The 24,984-nt window shown below is 36.8% G+C and overlaps 1 protein-coding gene across 2 annotated transcripts in view; it reads left to right on the top strand.

Annotated features, from left to right (window-relative positions):
• MMUT (methylmalonyl-CoA mutase) overlaps window positions 1–24,046 on the top strand; it is a 38,585-nt gene extending 14,539 nt beyond the window's left edge. For both annotated transcript variants that reach the window (XM_055406513.2, XM_055406512.2), the window contains exons 6-13: window positions 3–251; window positions 8,990–9,101; window positions 9,774–9,889; window positions 12,061–12,176; window positions 13,781–13,912; window positions 15,288–15,435; window positions 17,875–18,042; window positions 23,578–24,046. In XM_055406513.2, the coding sequence (XP_055262488.2) occupies window positions 3–251; window positions 8,990–9,101; window positions 9,774–9,889; window positions 12,061–12,176; window positions 13,781–13,912; window positions 15,288–15,435; window positions 17,875–18,042; window positions 23,578–23,706 (1,170 nt within the window). In that variant the 3' untranslated portion in view covers window positions 23,707–24,046. The remainder of the gene's footprint in view (window positions 1–2; window positions 252–8,989; window positions 9,102–9,773; window positions 9,890–12,060; window positions 12,177–13,780; window positions 13,913–15,287; window positions 15,436–17,874; window positions 18,043–23,577) is intronic.
• The last annotated feature ends 938 nt before the right edge of the window (window positions 24,047–24,984 follow it).

Here is a 24,984-nt window from a genome sequence, read left to right as displayed (position 1 = left end):
AGGATCCTTACAATAACATCATTCGTACCACAATAGAAGCAATGGCAGCGGTGTTTGGAGGTACTCAGTCTTTGCACACAAATTCTTTTGATGAAGCCCTGGGTTTGCCGACTGTGAAAAGTGCTCGAATTGCCAGGAACACACAAATCATTATTCAAGAAGAATCTGGGATTCCCAAAGTGGCTGATCCTTGGGGAGGTTCATATATGATGGAATCTCTCACAAATGATATTTATGATGCTGCCTTGAAGGTGAGTTTCTTCTCTTTGAAACTTTGCTTTCAAGATTTACAGATTTATGAAGATTTATAGATTTTTGATTTATAAATGAGATCATTTATAGATTTGTATCAGGATTTATAAAGTGAGAGAAAAGGGGAATTTTAGATTTGACTTTATTTAAAACTGAAATTTAATTTAAAAGTGTATTTTTGTTTATATTATTTTATTCAAAGAGTTAAAAAAACAACTAATGTTAAAAGGCTATAACAAAATAAGCAATCTTTTGTCCTCCACTTGTTGTTTTCATGCTTCCTTGAGTTAGCTACATTTTTTGTTTGTTTTTGTCTCCATATTTAAAAATTACATGTGTATACTGTTTGTCCTAACTCAGTCAGTTTTAGACCTTATCTATTGCTTTGCTAGTATGGTGGTGTGGTATTTTAGCTGGATCTTGCCCCTTCTTTCCCATCATACCATGATACTCATGTATTATAATTATATCTCAGTGTAAAACCTTCCTGAAGCCCTCTAAATTCTCGTTTGATTTAGACTGGTTTCTCTCTGGACCATTACTATCCTTGGTTTTCCCTTTGTCATTACTCTGGGAATTCTTTTCACCTCTGATATGTTGAATCTGTATCCTGAATCCTGTCTCTTTGTCAATTATCCCTTGTTGTTCTGAAGCACATCTTATGAGAACCTCCTAAAAATGGTGCATGGGAAATGAATTATTTGAAATTTTGGACGCTTGAAAATGTCTTTATTTATTCTACTTTCATATTTGATAGTCTGGGTTTAGAATTTTTCATTTGGGATTTTTTAAGCAAATCTGTAAGCATTCACCTACTTTTTATTCCAGCTTCCAATATTTCTGTTCAGAAATCGGATGCCATTCTCACCCAGGCTCTTTCTTTCTGAAAGCTTTAGGATCTCTTCTTTATTTTTGTATTGATTTATCTTTGGTATGTGTATTTTTTCCTACATCGTCCTTGACAATGTAGGGTGTCCAATGTAGGTGGACATTTTTTCACCTGGCTGTTTTTTTATGTTTTCATGGCTCTGGGAAATTGTCCTATGTTATCTCTTTGGTAATTTCTTTCCTGTCATTTTTCTGTGGTTTCTCTTTTTTAGAACTTTAGAAATCATATTTTGACATTCTATAATGTATCTTTGAGGGTTTTTTTTCTGTTTTTTTGAAGAGTCCTCAGCTTTATCTTTCTACTTAAATACTTTAAAATTCATATATCATGTTTTTAATTTCTAAGAGGTCACCTTTATATTCTACTTTTTCTGCTTGCATGTCACATTGTTCATTTCATTAATACAGAGTCTCTTCTTCCTTTTCTGAGGATAATTACGTCTTTTGAAGTTTTCTTACGTATCCTATGTTGTCACTGTTTCCTCTGTGCGCCTTTTTGTTTGTAGTTTTATTCAGAATGCAGGGTTTTGTTTCATACACATCTTACCCTTGCCTCTTCTGGTACTTGATGTTTCATAGTCCATTGATTCTCTAGTCTAGTAAGTTTCGGTTTTCCTGACAGAAACGGAAAAGGTAGTTGCAAACTCTCAAGTAGTTTCTGTCTTTTTAGCTTCCTAAAAGATTCTCGGCTTCTGTTGAATCTAGTATAGGTTTCTTTGTCTTAAATTTGTCAGGGGAAAGCCAGTTTGACCTTGCTCCTTTCTAAGAAGTCATATCCCATTCCACCATCCATCTTCCACTATCTCATGATATATATGAGGCTGTGATTGAAGGTTTAGATGTTTCTTGATGTCAGTAAAGATAGAGTTATATCATTATTCCTCAAATCAAAAATAAAATGGCATTTTGAAATTGTTTTTAGAGTCTTTATTTATGTAAGCATGGAAACTTTATTTATATAACTAAAATTAAAGACTCCACAATTAGTGTTATCTTTAGTTGGCTTCTAAAACAAGTGAGAGGTTATGTTTTCCAAAATGGACTTGTTAGTTCTTCTCTTGTCTTTTTTGTTTTGTTTTTTTCTTGATTTTGTTTCGGTTTTTTAAATTAATTAATTTATTTTAATTGGAAGCTAATTACAATATTGTGGTTTTTGCCATACATTGACATGAATCAGCCACGGGTGTACATGTGTCCCCCATCCCGAACCCCCTTCCCACATCCCTCCCCATCCCATCCCTCTGGGTTATCCCAGTGCACCAGCTTTGAGTAACCTGTTTCACGCATCAAACTTGGACTGGTCATCTATCTATTTCACATATGGTAATATACATGTTTCAATGCTATTCTCTCAAATCATCCCACCCTTTCCTTCTTCCAAAAGGTCCAAAAGTCTGTTCTTTATATCTGTGTCTCTTTTGCTGTCTCACATATAGGGTCATCGTTACCATCTTTCTAAATACCATATATATACATTAATATACTGTATTGGTGTTTTTCTTTCTGACTTCACTCTGTATAATACGCTCCAGTTTCATCCACCTCATTAGAACTGATTCAATGCATTCTTTTTTAATAGCTGAGTAATATTCTATTGTGTATATGTACCACAGATTTCTTATCCATTTGTCTGCCGATGGATATCTAGGTTACTTCCATGTCCTGGCTATTGTAAACATTGCTGCGATGAACACTGGGGTACATGTGTCTCTTTCAATTCTGGTTTCCTCGGTGTGTATGCCCAGTAGTATGATTGCTGGGTCGTATGGCAGTTCTGTTTCCAGTTTTTTAAGGAATCTCCACACTGTTCTCCATAGTGGCTGTACTAGTTTGCATTCCCACCAACAGTGTAAGAGGGTTACCTTTTCTCCACACCCTCTCCAGTGTTTATTGCTTGTAGACTTTTGGATAGCAGCCATTCTGACTGGCGTGAAATGTTACCTCATTGTGGTTTTGATTTGCATTTCTCTGATAATGAGTGATGTTGAGCATCTTTTCATGTGTTTGTTAGCCATCTATGTCTTCTTTGGATAAATATCTGTTCAGTTCTTTGGCCCATTTTTTGATTGGGTCATTTATTTTTCTGGTATTGGGTTGCATGAGCTGCTTGTATATTTTTGTGATTGGTTCTTTGTCAGTTGCTTCATTTGCTATTATTTTCTCCCATTCTGAAGGCTGTCTTTTCAACTTGCTTATAGTTTCCTTCGTTGTGCAAAAACTTTTAAGTTTAATTAGGTCTCATTTGTTTATTTTTGCTTTTATTTCCATTACTCTGGGAGGTGGGTCATGGAGGATCCTGCTGTGATTTATGTCAGACAGTGTTTTGCCTATGTTTTCTTCTAGGAGTTTTATAGTTTCTGGTCTTACATTTAGGTCTTTAATCCATTTTGAGTTTATTTTTGTGTATGGTGTTAGAAAGTGTTCTAGTTTCATTCTTTTACAGGTGGTTGACCAGTTTCCCCAGCACCACTTGTTAAAGAGATTATCTTTTCTCCATTGTATGTTTTTGCCTCCTTTGTCAAAGATAAGGTGTCCATAGGTGTGTGGATTTATCTCTGGGCATTTTTTTATTGGCATATAGTTGCTGATAGTAGTCTCTTAGGATCCTTTGTATTTCTGTGTTGTCTGTTGTGATTTCTCCATTTTCACTTCTAATTTTGTTGATTTGATTCTTCCTTTTTTCCTTGATGAGTCTGGCTAATGGTCTGTCTATTTTATTTATCGTCTCAAAGAACCAATTTTTAGTTTTGTTGATTTTTGCTAGAGCCTCCTTTGTTTCTTTTTCATTTATTTCTGCTCTAATTTTTCAGATTTCTTTCCTTCTGCTAACCCTGGGGTTTGTCATTTCTTCTTTTTCTCGTTGCTTTAGGTGTAAAGTTAGGTTATTTATTTGATTTTTCTCTTATTTCTTGAAGTAAGCTTGTATTGCTATGAACCTTTCCCTTAGCATTGCTTTTATTGAATCCCATAGGTTTTGGGTTGCTGTGTTTTCATATTTGTTTGTTTCTATGGATATTTTGATTTCCTTTTTGATTTTTTCCATGATTTGTTGGTTATTCAGAAGCATGTTGTTTAGCCTCCATGTTTATATTTTTAATAGTTTTTTTTCCTGTAGTTGACATCTAATCTTACCACATTGTAATCAGAAAAGATGTTTGAAATGATTTCAAATTTTTTGAATTTACCAAGGCTAGATTTATAGGCCAGGATGTGATCTATACTGGAGAATATTTCATGTGTGCTTGAGAAAAAGGTGAAATTCATTGTTTGGGGGTAAAATGTCCTATAGATATCAGTTAGGTCTAACTGGCCCATTGTATCGTTTAAAGTTTATGTTTCCTTGGTAATTTTATGTTTGGTTGATCTATCTTTAGGTGTGAGTGGGATATAGTCTCCCATTATTATTGTGTTACTGTTAATTTCCCCTTTCATACTTGTTAACATTTGCCTTACATATTGAGGTGCTCCTATGTTGGATGCATATATATTTATAATTGTTATATCTTCTTGGATTAATCCTTTGATCATTATGTAGTGTCCTTCTTTTCATGGCCGTTATTTCAAAGTCTATTTTATCTAATATGAGTATTGCTACTCCTGCTTCCTTTTGGTCTCCATTTGCATGAAATATCTTTTTCCAGCCCTTCACTTTCAGTCTGTATGTGTCCCTTGGTTTCAGGTGGGTCTCTTGTAGACAACATATATGGGGTCTTGTTTTTGTATCCATTCAGCGAGTCTTTGTCTTTTGGTTGGGGCATTCAATCCATTTACATTTAAGGTAATTATTGATAAGTAGATCCTGTTGCCATTTACTTTGTTGTTTTGGGTTCAAGTTTATAAACCTTTTCTGTGTTTTCTGTCTAGAGAAGGTCCTTTAGCATTTGTTGAAGAGCTGGTTTGGTGGTGCTGAATTCTCTCAGCTTTTGCTTGTCTGTAAAGCTTTTGATTTCTCCTTTATATTTGAATGAGATCATTGCTGGGTATCATAATCTGGGTTGTAGGTTTTTCTCTTTCATCACTTTAAATATGTCCTGCCATTCCCTTATGTCCTGAAGAGTTTCTGTTGAGAGATCAGCTGTTATCCCTATGGGGATTCCCTTGTTTGTTATTTGTGCTTTTCCTTTGCTGCTTTTAATATTTGCTCTTTCTGTTTGATCTTCATTAGTTTGATTAATGTGTGTCTTGGGGTGTTTCACCTTGGGTTTATCCTGTTGGGGACTCTGGGTTTCTTGGACTTGGGTGGCTATTTCCTTCGCCATTTTAGGGACATTTTCAACTATTATCTCCTCAAGTATTTTCTCATGCCCTTTCTTTTTGTCTATTTCTTCTGGGACTCCTATGTTTTGAATATTGGGGCATTTAACATTGTCCCAGAGGTCTCTGAGGTTGTTCTCACTTCTTTTAATTCTTTTTTCTTTTTTTCTCTCTACTTCATTTATTTCCACCATTATATCTTCCACCTCACTTATCTTATCTTTTGCCTCAGTTATTCTACTGTTGGTTCCCTCCAGACTGCTTTTGATCTCAGTTATTGCATTATTCCTTATCGATCCACTCTTCTTTATTTCTTCTAGGTCCTTGTTAAACCTTTCTTGCATCTTCTCAATCCTTGTCTCTAGTCTATTTAGCTGTAACTCCATTTTGTTTTCAAGATTTTGCATCATCTTTACTATCATTATTCTGAATTATTTTTCAGGTAGACTCCCTATCTCCTCTTCTTTGATTTGGTTTGGTGAGCATTTATCATGTTCCTTTACCTGCTGAATATTTCTCTGCCTTTTCATTTTGTTTAGATTGCTATGTTTGTGGTGCCCTTTCTGTAGGCTGGAAGTTTGTGGTTCCTTTTTATTGTGGAGCCTTCTCCCTGTGGACGGGGTTGGACTAGTGGCTTGTCAAGGTTTCCTGGTTTAGGGGAGCTTGTGTCTGTGTTCTGGTGGGTGGAGCTGGATCTCTTCTCTCTGAAGTGCAATAGAGTGTTCAGTAGTGAGTTTTGGAGTATCTGTGGGTTTGGTGTGACTTTGGCAGCCTGTATATTAATGCTCAGGGCTATGTTCCTGTTGCTGGAGAATTAGTATGGTATGTCTTGCTCTGGAATTGTTGGCTCTTGGGTGGAGTTTGGTTTCAGTGTAGGTCTGGAGGCTTTTGGGTGAGTTCTTGTCTATTAGTATTCCATGGAGTCAGGAGTTCTCTGATGTTCTCAAGTTTTGGATTTAAGCCTCCTGCCTCTGGCTTTCAGTCATATTCTTACAGTAGCCTCAAGACATCTGCATCCATACAGCACATGATAAAAAATCCTAGATGATAAAACGTCTACGTTGATGGCAAAACAATTCTCCACAGTGAGGGACACCCAGAGAGGTTCACAGAGTTACATGGAGAAGAGAAGAGGGAGGAGGGAGATAGAGGGGACCAGGAGGAGAAAGGGGGAGTCAAAAGGGGAGAGAGCAGTCTAGTCAGTAATCACTCCCCTAAGTGCTCGCCACAGTCTGGAACACCCAGAGAGATTCAGAGTTACATAGAGAAGAGAAGAGGGAGGAGGGAGATAGAGGGGACCAAGAGGAGAAGGAGGTAGTCAAAAGGGGAGAGAGCAGTCTAGCCAGTAATCACTCCCCTAAGTGTTCTCCACAGCCCGGAACACCCAGAGAGATTCACGGAGTTAAGCAGAGAAGACAAGGGAGCAGTCAAGGCATTAATCACATTCCTAAGTGAAAATGGGTACTGAAGATTAGATTCTTAAAGGTACAAAACTGATAACAAATACCAAAAAGCAAAGATTAAAAATCAAGAGTGGAGGTTAGACTCTCAAAAATACAAAACAAAACCAATCATAAAAATTATAAAGTATATATATATATATGAAACTTGCTTTAAAAATAGGGTCTTTTTATTTTTTTTGCAAGGTAATTATAGGTTATAAAAATGAAAATTAAAGGAGTAATAAATAATTTAAAAAAATTAAAAAGTGATCATAGTAAAAATATATCTAGGGATTTCTTTGGAGCTGTTGTGAGCAGTGTGGGGTCAGTTCAGTTTCAGATAGTTCCTTGTTCAGCTTGCACTTGTTCTCAAGTTCTTTAGGCCGCCTCCAGTGCTTAGTCAGTGTTAACTACAGGGTTTTAATCTGCTGCACCTGTCACTTCCAGAGCGGTCCCCTCTTGTTTATTTTGGCTTCCTCTGTTTGCAAGTTTTTTCAGTGTCTAAATTCCATCCTGACACAAGGGTGCAAAGGTGGTCAGTTGTGTTATGGGGAGGGAGGGATACTGCAAACAAATATCGCTGGCATGTGTGGGGAGTGCTTGCCCTGTATGGACCACACTGGGTTTGCTTCAGCTCAAGGCAGTGTGCGCTTCCCAGGTCTAAACCGCTCACGTTCTGGGGTACTCTGCAAGTGCACAGACTCGGCTGGGCATGTGTTTTGTGCCCTTCCCAGGTCTGAGCAGCTCAGGCGACCAGGTGCTTGGCGAGTGCACTGTCCCAGGTGGGCCGAGCGTCTTAATCACCTCCCCGGTCTTGGCTGCTTGGTTTCCTGGGTGTGCCACAGAGCATTGTCTCAGGTGTGCTGTGTGTCTCCTCTGGGGAGCTAATCTCAGGCTGTGACCCTCCTGGCAGATGTCAACCGTCCAGGATCCCAGGAAGATGTGGTTAGCAGCTGGGAGCCTGCTCACAGTTTGGTGGAGGATGCCAGTCTCTGGGGCCGAGGTTGCAGCAGCCCCTTGCCTTCTGGTTCAGGCTGTCGCATGCCTGCCTCTCTGCCTCTGGCAGTGGGTAGGGGCCTGTATCCAGCCGACTAGCTATCCTTTGGTATTCGCTCAAGCCTTTGTTGTGTGAACGGGCCAGTCTGCATGTTAGAGCCTTTCGCAGTCAAGTTCTCTCTTTTTTTTTTTTCTCTCTGGAGATCCCACAGTTTAGGTTGCTATCTCACGTTAGCTCCCTCAGATTGTCCTCAGGGCATTCATGCCGGGTCCTTAACCTAAGCACCAATTATGCAGCCCATGTCTCCCTGTCCAGCCCCCGCTTGGTGGTGGCAGATGCAAGTGTCTGGGCTACTTCTCCACTGGCAGTTGGAGTTAGGCGCATATTCTGTGTGTTTTTTTTTTTCTCCCGGTTATGTTGCTCTCTGAGATTCCAAAACTCCCCACAGACCCGCCTGTGAGAGAGTTTCTTACTGTTTGGAAATTTCTTCTTCATGCTACCTCCCTAGGACCGGTCTCCATCCCTAACTCTTGTCTTACTTTTTGTCCTTTAAAGTTTGTCCTACCTCCTTTTGAGGAAAATGGGCTGCCTTTCTGGGTGCCTGGTATCCTCCGCCAGCATTCAGAAGGTGTTTTGTGGAAGTTGCTCAGCATTCAAATGATCTTTTGATGAATTTGTTGGGGAGAAAGCCCTATTCCTCCACCATCTTGGGTCCTCTCTCCCCTTCTGTTGTCTTTTTAAATGATTTTAAATGCAGAATGTCCTTTTTAATTGATGTAATTTGCATATTTGCATTGTGTTAGTTTAAAGTGTACAGTGTAAGGATTTAATATTTGTATATATTGTTAAAGAGTTATCTGAGTAAGTTTGGTTAACATCCATCACTACACATAGTTACAGATAGTTTTGCTTGTAATGAGAACTTTTAAGATCTACACTGTTAGCAACTTTCAAATCTATCACACAGTATTGTTAGCTCTGCAGATTTTCTAATCAGTGCTCTTGTTAACTTCTTTTCTCAAGAAACATTAAATTTACCACTGAAATAATTTATAATTTTATTAACTTTAGTATTTACATAGTATAATGTGTTTGTACTATTTATTAAAATATTTCATATTCTCTTCTAGTTTTATTAATGTGTTTTTCTTATTAGCTCATTAATGAAATTGAGGAGATGGGTGGAATGGCCAAAGCTGTAGCAGAGGGAATACCTAAGCTTCGAATTGAGGAATGTGCTGCCCGAAGACAGGCTAGAATAGATTCTGGTAAGACAAAGTAGAAAAGGTTTTATGTGAAATGCGGTATTTAAAAAGAAATATTAATTTCTATTTGAAGATAGCATATATAGTTAATAGAACAAAAGTTATGGATAAGTGAAACTTGCATAAAATGTTTCTCATGAATCTATGTGTATCTATCTCTGTGTTGTATTTTTGCATGCCTGGATACACATGAGAAAACATGTATAAAGTATATTTGGAGGCATTGTAAAACAGAGTTTGTAATTCCAGTTTATTGTTTATAAATTTTAAAGTTTTCTTTTATTTTGTTGTTGTTTAAAAGTGGTTAGCTGTAAGGGAATTAAACTACTAGAAAAGCTCTTGCACATTTATCTTCCACCTTATAAAACTTAGATGGTAGCTGCTACTACTGTCTTAATTTTGTAGTGTTAGAAGAGAGTTTATCAGAAGCTCTGGGAAAGTTTGGGAGAGTAATAAAAGCCCTCCCTTACAGATATTCTGATATATACTTGTCTTTTCCCCGTCTACCCCTATTCCAAATTGGTATTTGCTGATCTTTATTGATGTCTATTAAGAGTTAAGAATAAAACTTAAAAAAAATCAAACTTATGAGAAAAGTATGTGGTCAGAGCATTACTGTTAGACAATTATTTGTGAATACAATCTACATATTATTTTCCTCTGGGAAATTGACAGGTTCTGAAGTAATTGTTGGAGTAAATAAGTACCAGTTGGAAAAAGAAGAATCTGTGGACGTTTTGGCAATTGATAATACTTCAGTGCGTAATAAGCAGATTGAAAAACTTAAGAAGGTAATAACAGGTATCATATTTTGAGTGTTTTTTTTGGTATGCTGGGCACTGTCCAAGTCCTCATGTGTCCTGCTGTATTGTTACAACAACCATGTGAGGTGTGTATTATTTCTTAACATTTTAGAGATAAAGAAACTAAAGATAAGGGAGATTGAGAAACTTGCCCAGGATAAATAATTAAGCAAGACTCAAATCTAAGTCTGTTGATATTAAACTTTCACCTTTTTAATCATAATATCTACTTTTGTGAAACTTGTATGTTCTTATTAAAAACTGCTCCATAATAATAAATCAATAATTTATTGATTTGAAGTAAGGCTTAGATGGTTGGACAGCTCAAAGTTAAAAACAAGATTAAGTTCAGAGTCCATATTTGAACCCAGGTCTTCTCACTGTAATTTATTTTTGTGTTCTGATACTACTATGAAAGAATTATTTACTTTCAAATTTTTTAAAAAAATTCAAATATATTTGAATAGTGTTTCAGTAAGATATAATTTAGAATGAAAGATGTTTATTTTGATTGGAACTAGAGTACTGGTATAATTTTTTATTTCCAGTTTCTTACTGAGATGAACTAAAGTATATGAAGTACTAAAATAGATAACACATATTAATTCTTTTTGTTGTAACCTATATATTTCTATTGTATGGAGCTACTTTGTCTCATAATCTCTGACTTTCGTAATTACTGCTATTTCTAAGGCAGGAAAGTTTAAGTTCCTTGATGATTTTCTCTGTTTACTATCCTTGTGATTAAGATAGGACTTCCCCCCCTCAGTTTAAGTATTCTTTTAAGAATCTAGTAGACTTTGTTCAGTTAGACTGCACAACATTCGTCTTCCATTTGTTTTTTCTATTAGAGTTAATGGCCGATGTTTAATGATATTATTTCTTTTTACACCCTCATTCAGGAGTTAACTGTTCCTCTCCCACATTTTTGCTTTTTTTTAAAAGAGTCTTATTTAGGATGTAGCATTATATTTCCAGTGACCAAAAATCTCAATTTTTATTATATTTGGAAAACTCCTTGTTTCCTCTCTTGTACTTAAACTTTCTTAAACTCACAGCTTGAGGGCATACAGTTACCGTAAATAATAATATAACATTTTTAGATGAGAGTGAGAAATTCAGTAATGATAATGGATTTGGTTTGTTCTTTGCATTTAATGTAAATTTTCTAATCAACCTCTGCTTATAAATATAAAATTTTAGTGGCGTCTTAAGCAGTATCATATTTTAGATTCATACAATGTGAAAACTTGTAAAAAGTTGAATTTTAGGTAACTGTGTTTAGGCATGTGGTTGGGTCCAGAGCTAATAAAGTATTATATAACTAAGATATTTCTAAGTTTGATCTTTTAAGTACCTGGGAGGGTCAGCACTATTATTTATTATTGCCCTGCTTGTTTCTGAATTATCAGTGTTATATAGAATTTGGCATTACTTTCAGTTCAGTTCAGTTCAGTCGCTCAGTCGTGTCCAATTCTTTGCGACCCCATGAATCACAGCACACCAGACCTCCCTGTCCATCACCAACTCCCGGAGTTCACTCAAACTCATGTCCATTGAGTCGGTGATGCCATCCTGCCATCTCATTCTCTGTCGTCCCCTTCTCCTCCCACCCCCAAACCTTCCCAGCATCAGAGTCTTTTCCAGTGAGTCAGCTCATCACATGAAGTGGCCAAAGTATTGGAGTTTCAGCTTTAGCATCAGTCCTTCCAGTGAACACCCAGGACTGATCTCCTTTAGAATGGACTGGTTGGATCTCCTTGCAGTCCAAGGGACTCTGGAGAGTCTTCTTCAGCACCACAGTTCAAAAGCATCAACTCTTTGGCGATCAGCTTTCTTCACAGTCCAACTCTCACATCCATACATGACCACTGGAAAAACCATAGCCTTGACTAGATGGACCTTTGTTGGCAAAGTAATGTCTCTGCTTAGGAAGTTCTTAAATGTTGAGGGAGTGAATAAATGAAATGAATACCAAATATAGGATATATGTTATCTCTCTCTCTTTTTTTTTTCTTTTGTTTTTAAAGTTAGGATTTTGGAACAGTTTCCATATGAAATATGTGTGTGTATGTGTGTGTGTGTGTGTATGTATAATCTGATCTCTGTTTTATTTTCTAATCACACAAACTGTCCCTTTCCTTACCTGTTTCTGTAAGGTCAAATCCACTAGGGATCAGGCTTTGGCTGAACGGTGTCTCAATGCTCTGACTGCATGTGCTGCCAGTGGAGATGGGAATATTCTCGCTCTTGCTGTAGATGCAACTCGAGCAAGGTAAAGGATATGTAAGTTTGAAGTTTTCCAAATACTAAAAGTTGACCAGTTTAGCTTTTCAGAATCAGTCTTAAATAAGAGATTGATTCCGTAAACCATGTGAACCTAAAAGAAAATAATTGGAAACCAAAATAAAATTAATTCTTTTTTTTTTTAAATATCTGTGCTTTAACAATATTCATCCATTTTGCAAGGAGTATATTAATAGCTGTATTTCCCCGTGGCTCAGGACATTTGAAGCTCTTGTCATAAACCTATGTCACTGATTTACAGGTTCAAATTTGATGTTCTTTCAAATATAGGAAGACATTATTATGCTCACAGTAAGCAAACCTGCCCTTTGTCAAAGGTAGACAGTATCTTGCTCTTCCTGAGCTGTGTAGTATGTAGACATCTTTGAAAAGATAGACTAGAATAAAGGCAGTTAGTCCTTTGCCTTACAGAACATGCAGAAAAGCAAGTGACCCGCAAAATCTTTTCTCCCAATATATGATAATATCACTAAAGAAATTGGTTTTGCTTTGTTTATTTCTTAATATAATTAATATAATGAACTTTTAAGTTGTTTTAGCTGCTTAAGGGATAGAATGAATAGTATGTTACTTTTTTGTTTGTTTTTCCGTTTTAATTTCTTAAAAGAAATAAGGTGACTTCTCTGCTTAAAATCCTTCAATGGTCTCCCATTCCTTTTAAATTAAAACCTAATCTTACTATGGCTTGTAAAACGGCTGAACATAACTCTTGCCTACTTCTCTGACCTTTTCTTATCCCGCTTCCTTTATTAGTGTCCCCAATTTCTTTCTTTCTATTTTTAGCACATAAAATATATTTTCCTACTTCTCAGAGTCATTTCATTTAGCATTTCCTTTTCAAGCACTTTTCCCTCTTAAGTTCCCTTGAGTTTCTCTTTCTCATCTCATTTAGCTCTTAGTTCAAAAGCAGTATCGTCATGTTTTCAACTGCTTTAAAACAGCTTTCCCAAGCACCTCATTCTATTTTGCCTATTTTAATGTCTTCATAGTACTTATTACCATATGAAATTATCTTATTTGTTTGTTAGTGTTCTGTGTGTATACTCTGACTGGTTGATATGCTCTGCAAGAGTAGGTTGTTGTTTTTTTTTTTTTGGGTTGTATTTACCACTATATCTCTAGCACTTACCAGTGCTTGCCCATATTAGGTACTCAGTACATGTTGAATGAATTAATAAGCAAAAATGGAATAAGCTATTAATAAAAGATTTACTTTTTGTTAAAAAAATCTCACTGGGAATATTGCTCTTGGCCCATTTATATTGCTAAGCAGTGAATTGCTCAGTAACCTTTACATACTTGTCTATTAGTAGTTTTTAGGTCATTCAGTAATTTTTATGTTGACAAATGTTGAAAAGAGATCACATTGTATAAAAGCATCCAGAGTATTTTTTTTTCATAAGTATTCTGAGGAAAGATACAGTCATGAATGAAGTAAAGAGCATTCAGATTTAGGATTTTGACAGCCTATTTTTGACAGAGGTAATAAAATATGTCTAAGTATATTGAATATTAAGATAACTGTTATATCCCAGATAGTGATGTTATCAGAACCTCCACTTAATATTTTAGATGTACAGTTGGAGAAATCACAGACGCCATGAAAAAAGTATTTGGTGAACATAAAGCTAATGATCGTATGGTGAGTGGAGCCTATCGCCAGGAATTTGGAGAAAGTAAAGAGATATCATTTGCTATCAAAAGGTAATGTGTGAGATTTCTTAAACCAGAATGTCATCTTTTCTGTTAACACAATCCTCATGTATCTACTCTGGGCTTAATTTTCTCACATACAACTGGAAAATATTGATACTTGACTTATACTTTCCTCCTTAATCTGTAGCTTTACTATAATAATATTTTGAACTTTGACCATAGTCCCGTTTAGGAGTTTCTCATTTAAAGCAAATGTTAGTTTAACTAATGTTGATATTGCTTCACATCCTCCAGGGACTTAGATTTCAATCTCCTTAAGATGGTACACTTTTATATTTGCTTAAATTTTATTTACATTGTGTAATCACTCAAATAATTATAAAATCCTTACTTTTCCTATTTGAAAGTAAATATTTGGTTGTCATCTATGAATAAGTTAAAGTCAGTCGTTACTGAGCTGACAGTAAGTAACACAGTCCAACATGAGTTGGAAATAGGAATTAATATAAATTGATCATGTTTCTGTAGTGAGTAGTACTTTCCTGATGATTGGTTTCCTCAATGCCTGTAATAAATTTTCCACAATTATGTCGCTACTCATATATGAGATAAATATCAAAGCAACCAAGGTGAAAGTCATCAAAATGGAATGTGTTTTTTTCTTTTAACAAAAGTAAATTTGTTTCTTAGTGCTTTTTCATCTGGGGCATACATTTATTGACTTAAGCAAGAAACTATTTTGATTATACATTATCATAAGATATCACATTGAGGCCACTTGGAGGAGTTAACACTTGTGAATGGTAAGTGAGATATGGACAGTCCAAAACATCTAGTGAGTCGAGTATATGTACAAATAATTCTGAAGGCATTTTTTAGTTAATATTTTACTATTTCTGCATATTATACTCTGGAGACTGTCTCAAGAAGTTGTAAAGTTGTTTTCTCATCTTGCTTCACTGTGATGTTCTCAGTGTTACAGGCTTACAGTCTTTCAAATTTTCTTCTAGGGTGGGAGCTGGTAGACATATTCAGACTTTAATTGAGTTCTTGATGTAAAACAAAGGTATTAATAAAATATGAATAAACAGATTAGGTGTTTTTATATAAACTTGAAAGATTTGCTGCAAGTAAATTATAGTTTTATATCTTACCTTTGGGCAATTATTGTATAACTGTTATATTTTATTTAATTTTTGGTATCTAATGCCTTTATTCTCATTTTTATTTGCTAGCCCCTTAAATGTAACTCTTCTACAACATCATAATCTTGAAAGTCTGTGATGCTATTTCTTTACTGACTTCCTGTCCTGAAGGTTTCTTTCTAGAAGTGATACCTACACCTGCTAACACTAAACTGTCTTTTCTTTTCTTTTTTTTTAGGACTCTTAAGCCTTAAAATATATTTTAAAATGTTCCTTAGGGTTGAGAAGTTCATGGAACGTGAAGGTCGCAGACCTCGTCTTCTTGTGGCAAAAATGGGACAAGATGGACATGACAGAGGAGCAAAAGTTATTGCTACAGGATTTGCTGATCTTGGTTTTGATGTGGATATTGGTCCTCTTTTTCAGGTATTGAAAACTGTTGGGAGGAATTTCAAGTCCTGTTATATGCTGCAGATAGGTCAACTGAAATGAAGACTAAAGAGTATTCATTGAATTTTTACTGGGAAAGAAGTACACTTTATTCAAGAGGCCCAGTCTTTCTAGAGTCTCCCATTAGAGTTTTCCCATTTCAGATTTTAAGATATTACTCAGAAAAGCTAGAAAAAATTCTTACGTTAGAGTTAGCCCAGACTTCTGGGTTCAGTTCAGTTCAGTTCAGTCGCTCAGTCGTGTCCGACTCTTTGCGACCCCATGAATCACAGCACGCCAGGCCTCCCTGTCCATCACCAACTCCCAGAGTTCATTCAAACTCATATCCATTGAGTCGGTGATGCCATCCAGCCATCTCATTCTCTGTCGTCCCCGACTCCTCCCACCCCCAATCCTTCCTAGCATCAGACTCTTCTGGGTATGTGTTCTTAAACTGTGTTGGTAGATAAATATGTAAATGTGTTTAGAGTCTCACACATTTAAGGTGAGTTTTGTTAAGAATCTCAAATATATTTAAGATTAAATAAATCGTATACAATGTATTTAGTTTACTTTCAGTCTTCTAAGTTGAATAATTTTCCATTCTACTTCTTACTCACACTTTGCTATCCCTTAGCTTTAGTTTATTTGTTTGCTTATTTTAAATAGTGATCAAATATAATGCAATTATTTAGTGGTTAGCTTTTGGGAAATGTTTTTTTCATAAAACAAAAGAAATAAAAAAAAATTTTGTCAGCCATTGGAACCTAAAGGAATTTTCCAAATAACTGAAAGTTCATTTCCCCATTAAATACCATATCTAAAAATTTAATTTGTCTTTTAGTACCATCAGCTTTGTTACCATAATTCTGCATCATTTAAAAAAATAGTTATAGTTATCTGTGGCTGAAGGTACAATCATGCAGTACTCTGACGACTGATTTAATAAAAATAATAGATTTGATATTTTTAAAACTGCAACATTTGATAATTTCCAGTTTGACTTATATAAACATAAGGCATGGAACTGAATTATTCAAATGGAATTTTAATCTAATAAATTTTGGTAGCATGGATGATATGAATAACAAATCATGCTTAAATTAAATGCCTTATCTTTAAGAAATCAATAGCAAGAATATGCATATTTTTAAAAGGTTTTAATTTCATGTTAATATTTTTCACAGACTCAAGGTTTTACCAATATGTTACATGACTTTTCTTGGGGTCTTCTTAAATGTAGTTCCATTAATGAGTATAGAATCCTTTGTTTTTGCACTAAAATTATGAGTCTTAAAATCTTGCCAAACTCCAAGAAAATTCACAAATTTTTATAGTATTTTTTCTGCTTGTAATTATGCAGTGGTTTCTCAGATGGCCTTATCCTTCCCAGTTGTCTTGATTTACATTATATGTACCATCAGAGACGTGTAGGGACATTTTAAAATATGAAATGATTTAAATTCTTGAACATTATCAAAGCAATGTCATGAACTCATAACAAAGGAGATATGATCTTTGTTAATTCATAATTGAATGTTTGAAAACATCCTTTATAATTTTATATCCAAGTAGTAAACTAAGATAATAAATGAGAGACATGGTCTCACCTGAACCATCCCTTCTCTTGTTTATGCACTTCCCTGGATGCTATAGCCCCTTAACTAGTTTCTACAGTTCTCCTATTATTTTGTTCCATGAAGTGAAAGTGAGATTGTCAGTCGCTCAGATGTGTCTGACTCTTTTTGACCCCATGGATTGTTGCTTGCCTGGCTCCTCTGTCCATGGAATTCTCTAGGCAAGAATACTAGAGTGAGTAGCCATTCCCTTCTCCCTGAGATCTTCCTGACCCAGGGATTGAATGTGCATCTCCTGCATTGCAGGCAGATTCTTTTACTATCTGAGCCACCAGGGAAGCCCTATTTTGCTCCATATGTTACCATTAATTTCATATTTCCATGGGAGAACAAGGTCCTGGTGCTTCGCAGTCCACCATCTTGTGTCTTTTCTTTCAATTTTTGATCCTAAGGTTCACTTTTTTATGTTGCATTGTAAGTTCAGTCTTTAATTCTTTAGATCCTATCACATGTTATCTCTCAGTTAATGTTGGTAATGAAGACAACAGATGTATTTTTTAAAAAATTATAATGAAGAGATACTATATTTTGCCTATATCTCTATCTTAAGGGTTTTGTGGGGAACTTCATCTTGATATAACTTAATTGATAAATGGTAGAGCTTGAAGCGGACATAGCACTGATATTTATTACAACAGTTGGATGAGGTGGTATTTGAGAATGGTGAAATATGACGTTATAGTCACATCAAGATTTTTAATGAGGAAAATTTTGGAATGTCCACTGAAGTAGTCATAACACTTTAGAAACACTTTTTGGGATTAACGGTGATTTGCATCTTTACTTTGTAACTGTTCAGACTCCCCGGGAGGTGGCCCAGCAGGCTGTGGATGCAGATGTGCACACTGTGGGTGTGAGCACCCTCGCCGCTGGGCACAAGACCCTGGTTCCTGAGCTCATCAAGGAGCTCAACGCCCTTGGACGGCCAGATATTCTTGTCATGTGTGGGGGAGTGATACCACCGCAGGTATTTTCATCTCCTACATTTTCTAGTACTGTACTGGGACTGCTGAGTAACAGTAGTTTGTATGTAATTATTTAATTTACTGTATATTTTTTCTAAAAATGTGTTGCAGAGTTAGAGCCAAATTAGAGCCAAATTATTTCCTAGTGCTTCTACTAAATAAATTCTACAAAAGTGGTCAATGTTGTTTTCTCTTTAGACTATATTATAATTCAGTATGCATGCATGCTAAGTTGCTTCAGTCGTGTCCAACTTTTTGCAACCCCGTGGACTGTAGTCTATGGGATTCTCTAGGCAAGAACACTGGAGTGGTTGCCATTACCTCCTTCAGGGAATCTTCCCGACCAGGGATCGAACCTGTGTCTCTTAAGTCTACCTGCGTTGGTAGGTGGGTTCTTCACCACAAGCATCACCTGGGAAGCCCTCAGTATGCATAATTTAATGATATATAATGCTTCTGTGAGAGAGTTGCCTCCCTACAAATTAGTCACCTAGATAGAGATCTGTCTTCTTCATATTCAGTAAGCACTGATGGAAAAGGAACAGGCTGAAAGTAATAAAATCTCACAACTGGAATAGAGAAGAATGGTAAACACACAGTGAGGATATCAGCCCTCCCCAGGAAAGGAGTGAACACCCCTCGTCCTGGCAGTGGAGTCAGTTCTTTAATTGATCAGTCTGTAGCACTTACTTCTGTTGTTTCAGAGTTGCTACCTTGTTCATTCCCTCTGTGTCCCCATCCCTGAATGCTGCCCTAACTTAGCACTGTATCAGTTACATAGTCCTATAAAACCCCCTTTTTCATGAAGCTAATTCAATTGGGATATAGTTTTCTGAGAGCCAAAAACACCTAATTCAGACATAAATAGAATCAACCTGTCCTGAAAATTATGGCTGAATGGAGAAGATGTGGATTCTAGAACAAGAATGTGGATCCTCTTAGGAAAAGATCAATGGATGCTAGGAAACAATAATTTAATTAGTTTATTAAGGAGACAGGGACGCTGTCCGTATATGACCTTGTGCTGTGTGTGCGTAGTTGCTCAGTCATGTCTGACTCTGTGACCCTGTGGACTGTAGCCCACCAGACTCCTCTGTCCATGGGGATTCTCCAGGCAAGAATACTGGAGTGAGTTGCCATACCCTCCTTCCAGGGATCTTCCCAACCCAGGGATCAAACCCAGGTCTCCTTCATTGCAGGTAGATTCTTCACCATCTGAGTCACCAGGGAAGCCTGTGAATACTGGAGTGGGTAGCCTATCCCTTTTCCAGGGGATCTTCCCGACCCAAATATATGACCTTACCAATCAGTTAAAATAGTTAAGATATAACCTGAGTCTATTTCCAGTTCAGTTTTTAATAATATCATATTGTGTTTTTACTGAGAATGGAAAAAATATTGAGTTACAAGAACTGTATATGGGATTGCTCCTAAGTAAATGACCATACGTACTACAAAGGCCCCACCACTATAAGCAGGAATCTATCAGTGAAATGAGACCTTGTGCCCATGTCTACAGTTTTTCTCCTTCTGTTACAATTCAGAATATAAAATAATGAATGTATACATTACTTATGAAATGAGAAAATACATATGTATGAGCTTGTGAGGTTGGTTATAACGTGGGACTGGCAACCAAGCTGTATATTATTTCTTTCTAACAATGCAGTACTTAATGTGGTATCAGTTCAGTTCAGTTCAGTTCAGTCGCTCAGTCGTGTCCGACTCTCCGCGACCCCATGAATCACAGCACGCCAGGCCTCCCTGTCCATCACCAACTCCCGGAGTACACTCAGACTCATGTCCACAGAGTCGGTGATGCCATCCAGCCATCTCATTCTCTGTCGTCCCCTTCTCCTCCCGCCCCCAACCTTTCCCAGCATCAGAGTCTTTTCCAGTGAGTCAACTCGTCGCATGAGGTGGCCAAAGTATTGCAGTTTCAGCTTTAGCATCAGTCCCTCCAATGAACATCCAGGATTGATCTCCTTTAGAATGGACTGGTTGGATCTCCTTGCAGTATAAGGGACTCTCAAGAGTCTTCTCCAACACCACAGTTCAAAAGCACCGATTCTTCGGCGATCAGCTTTCTTCACAGTCCAACTCTCACATCCATACATGACCACGGGAAAAACCATTGCCTTGACTAGACGGACCTTGGTTGGCAAAGTAATGTCTCTGCTTCAACACAAAAGTGGTTTTGTTCCCTGGTGGCTCAAATGGTAAAGAGTCCACCTGCAGTGCAGGAGACCCAGGTTTAGCCCCTGGATGGGGAAGATCCCCTGGAGAAGAGAATGCCTACCCACTCCAGTATTTCTGGAGAAGAGAATGCCTACCCACTCTAGCATTTCTAGAGAAGAGAATGCCTACCCTCTCTAGTATTCTTGCCTGGAGAATTCCATGGACAGACGAGCCTGGTGGGCACAGTCCATGGGGTCACAGAGTCAGATACGACTGAGTGACTATTTAATTTTTATTTATTAGTCAACACAAAACTGTTTTTGTTAGCATCTTTGCCTCTTATTTGATAAATATAGTTTATTATTTGAGAATATAAAGGGCTTTAATTCTTTATTACTGTCTGACTATGGAACACTTCTATCTGTATTGCAGTTTTAGAGCCAAGAATATTAATACCTAAGCTCTTAGGCATGATATTAAAATGTAAGACTCAAAATAATTAGGCAGTACAAAGTAGTGGCATTGAAATACAAATTGATGCCAGCCTGGATGGTAGGGGGTTTGGGGGAGAATGGATATATGTATATGCATGGCTGAGTCCCTTTGCTGTTCATCTGAAACTACCACAACATTCTTAATTGGTTATACCCCAATACAAAATGTTTTTAATGTTAAGGAAAAACAAATTGAGAAGAAATGCAAGTCTGTAATACAAAGGGCTGACATTTTCAAGACGTATATATCATGGAAGTCTCTGGATATTTAAATTACCTAGAACACCTGTAGCTGTTTGCCATGCTTTTCCTCTTGAGTTTAAAGATTAAGGATCATTTTTTATAATGACATACTTGTGTGTTAATATGGGCATATTTTTTAATATAATGATATCAGTTAACACCCATGCATTTTTCTCATTACTTGTCTTCAGTAAATATATAAAATGTTGCTATTATTCAACTGAAAGTCTCTTAGCTTTTAAATTAGAGAGCACTAATGTATGACTGTTAATCAAAATGATTTAACCATTGTCATTGTGGAGCTTATAGCAATAAGACATGTAAAGTGTCACTGCAGAATTATGGTATAAAAATATTACAAGGAAATAATAGAGACAGAAAAGAAGTAGTTGGGGGATAATTAGCATGACCATGTAATTTATCATCTCATGTGATCAATTTTGAGAATGAAAAATGGATACTACTAAAAAGGGTGTTGCAAAAACAAACAATTCAATTAAAAACTGGGCAGAAGATCTGAATAGACATTTTTTCAAAGAAGACAAATGGTCAACAGGTACATGAAAAGATGCTCAGCATTACTAATTATCAAGGATGTGCATATCAAAACCACAATGAGATATCACCTCATATCTGTTAGAATAGCTGTCATCAAAAAGACACGAAATAACAGGTGTTGTCGAGGATATGTAGAAAAGGGAACTTTTATGCACTGTTGGTGGGAGTGTAAATTGGTGCAGCCACTATGGTGAACAGTACAGAGATTTTTCAAAAAGTTAAAAATAGAGCTACGTATGATCCAGCAATTCTAATGCTGGATATTTATCTGAAGAAAACAAAAACACTAGCTTGATATATATTCACCCCCTCCCATGTTCATAGCAGCATTATTTACAGTAGCGAAGACATGGAAATAACCTAAATGTCCATCAGTGGATGAATGAATAAAGAAAATGTGACACACGCATGTACACAGAGGAATATTATTCAGCCATAAAAAATTCTTGCCATTGATAACAATATGGGTGGACCTTGAGGGCTTTATACTAAGTGAAATAAGTCAGACAGAGAAATACAAATATGGCATGATCTTACTTATATGTGAAAGAACAGATTGGTGGTTGTTAGAGGCAGTGGGTAGAGGGTAGGTGAAACGAACAAAGGGGGCCAAAAGGTACAGACTTTCAGTTATAAATAAGTTCTGGGAATATATGTGCAGTGTGGTGACCATGGTTAAGATTACTGTACTGCGTATTTGAGAGTAACTAAGAGTAGTATATAGCTAAGTAACTAAGTAGTAACTTAGAGACCAAGGACTAAGGACATTGTTGTTTGGTTGCTAGGTAGTGTCTGATTCTTTTGCTTCCCCTTGACTGTAGACTTCCAGGCTCCTCTGTCCATGAGATTTCTCAGGCAGGAATACTGGAGTGGGTTGCCATTTCCTTCTCCAGGAGATCTTCCCAACCCAGGGACTGAACCCACGTCTCCTGCATTGGCAGAGGGATTCTTTACCACTGAGCCACCAGGGAAACCCTCAAGGACATAGTACTAAGACACTAAGAGAGTTACCAAGAGCTCACACTGTTACATAGTTTTCAGTAAATCTTAAAAGTTCTAAACTCATATGTGTACACACAAAATTTTTTTACTTATTTATGGTAATAGATGTTAACTAGGTCTACCATAGTGATCATCTTACAATGTATACACATATTGAATCATTAGATTGTACACCTGAAACTAGTGTCAATTATAGCTAAAAAAAAAAAAGACTCATGAAAAAAAAAGGTATTGCAATAGAAAGCACAAGCCAGGATGTCTTGGAAATATGATCACCCTAGTGAATGAGGATTAGGGCTTTAAAGCATCTCCTAAACTTGATATTATAGCTACAAATACTCTGATGTTAAAACAATCTAAAGCCTGGAACAATATTTGTGCCCTGGGAATCTTTTCACTCAAACTTTGCCTTTAAAACACACTAATAAACAGGAGCAACAATAACAGAGAATTTTTTTCAATGAGTTAACAAGAGTTTGAACAAACTCCAGGAAACAGTGAAGGATAGGGAAGCCTGACGTGCTGTAGTCCATGGGGTCAAAAATAGTCGGACACAGCTGAGTGACGAACAACAACAATTTTCATTTAGAGAAAATCTAATTCCGGCATGAAGCCAAATTCAAAGTACTGCCGTTCACTAGCTGCAGACAAAGCACCTTGGAGGAAATAAATAGCCTTGTAAATATGAACCTATAATGTGATACTAAATTTAACACAAATAATGGCCAATAGTAAAAATTTAGGTAAGGTAATATGGTGTAGGGTCCAGAATTTCTCAGCTGGTGGACCATACAGCTTCCCACCACAAACAGTACCCTGAGGTATTTGGGAAATGAGCAGAATGTCTTTTATTCTTTTAATATCTTGGAGTATCAGGGTTAGGGTTAGGGCAGGCCCAGTCATGGAGGAGTTTTTCAGCCCCAAATGCCAATAGTGTATCAGATGAGGAAGTTTGCAGCACTGCGGATAAAGAAGAAAGGACAGCATTCATTGTCCTTTTGTTTCACTTTCTTGAAATAGAAATATTGTCTCTTCTATTAATAAAATAAATTCTTTCAACAGGATTATGAATTTCTGTTTGAAGTTGGTGTTTCCAATGTATTTGGTCCTGGGACTCGAATTCCAAAGGCTGCCGTTCAAGTACTTGATGATATTGAGAAGTGTTTGGAAAAGAAGCAACAGTCTATATAACATCCTATTTTGGGGTTAGCTTTTTTCTAATCTGTTCTTTCAGTAATGATCAAAGAGGCCATGTCTTCAGATTATTCAATACCTAATATGTGCTTTCCTGAAAGCTTTACATTAAAATACCTGACTTCTAAGAATGCTGTCATGCTATGTGTGTGTGTATAGTTTCACTTTAATTTTAATTTTAAAAAATTAACATTATCCTTAAAAACTCTCTGTAATACATGCTTTGTCAGAAACTCGAGAGAAAGGTATTATTTTTAACAATTGTGATATTTCTTTGAAATATTTCTTATAAATCTGTTTACTTTCTATTTTAAGAATTAAACAATACCTAAAGCAATCTGACTAGTGCTGTTCTTTCAGTTTAGTTCAGTTTAGTCGCTCAGTTGTGTCCGACTCTTTGTGACCCCATGAACCGCAGCACACCAGGCCTCCCTGTCCATCACCAGCTCCCGGAGTTCACCCAAACTCATGTCCTTCGAGTGGGTGAAGCCATCCAACCACCTCATCCTCTGTCGTCCCCTTCTCCTCCTGCCCTCAGTCTTTCCCAGCATCAGGGTCTTTTCAAATGAGTCAACTCTTCGCATCAGGTGGGCAAAGTATTGGAGTTTTAGCTTCAGCATCAGTCTTTCCAATGAATACCCAGGACTGATCTCCTTTAGGATGGACTGGTTGGATCTCCTTGCAGTCCAAGGGACTCTCAAGAGTCTTCAACACCACAGTTCGAAAGCATCAATTCTTCGCCCCCAGCTTTCTTTGTAGTCCAACTCTCACATTCATACATGACTACTGGAAAAACCATAGCCTTGACTACTCCTATTCTTTAATTTAGTTTTAATCGACTTAAACACCAGAAGATATAATCTATATGTAAATAAAATAATTATACCTATTTTGGAAAAAACAGTAGGAGTGTTTATGAAGGGAATATATTGTGATTGTGATCCTCAGCCAAATTCTACCAGAATTATTTTGATACAGTTATTAAGTCAGACCCGAAGTTGGAATGGGGAGGCAGGAAAGAAATGACAGAACTTCTTCAGGTGACTTTGCTTTCATCTTAGACTATGAACATGTGACCCTGTTATTTCTGGACTTGGCTTAAGACCCAGGAGAGTGGATCTCATGCTGCTGCTGCTGCTGCTGCTAAGTCGCTTCAGTTGTGTCTGACTCTGTGCGACCCCATAGACGGCAGCCTGCCAGGCTCCCCCGTCCCTGGGATTCTCCAGGCAAGAACACTGCAGTGGGTTGCCATTTCCTTCTCCAATGTGTGAAAGT

The sequence above is a fragment of the Moschus berezovskii genome, chromosome 23, assembly GCF_049115385.1.
Source record: "Moschus berezovskii isolate FMDL1 chromosome 23, NW_MosBer_1.0, whole genome shotgun sequence".
NCBI lineage: Eukaryota > Metazoa > Chordata > Mammalia > Artiodactyla > Moschidae > Moschus > Moschus berezovskii.
Note: the sequence above shows the minus strand (reverse complement) of the source record. Positions and strands in the feature narration are given on the sequence as shown.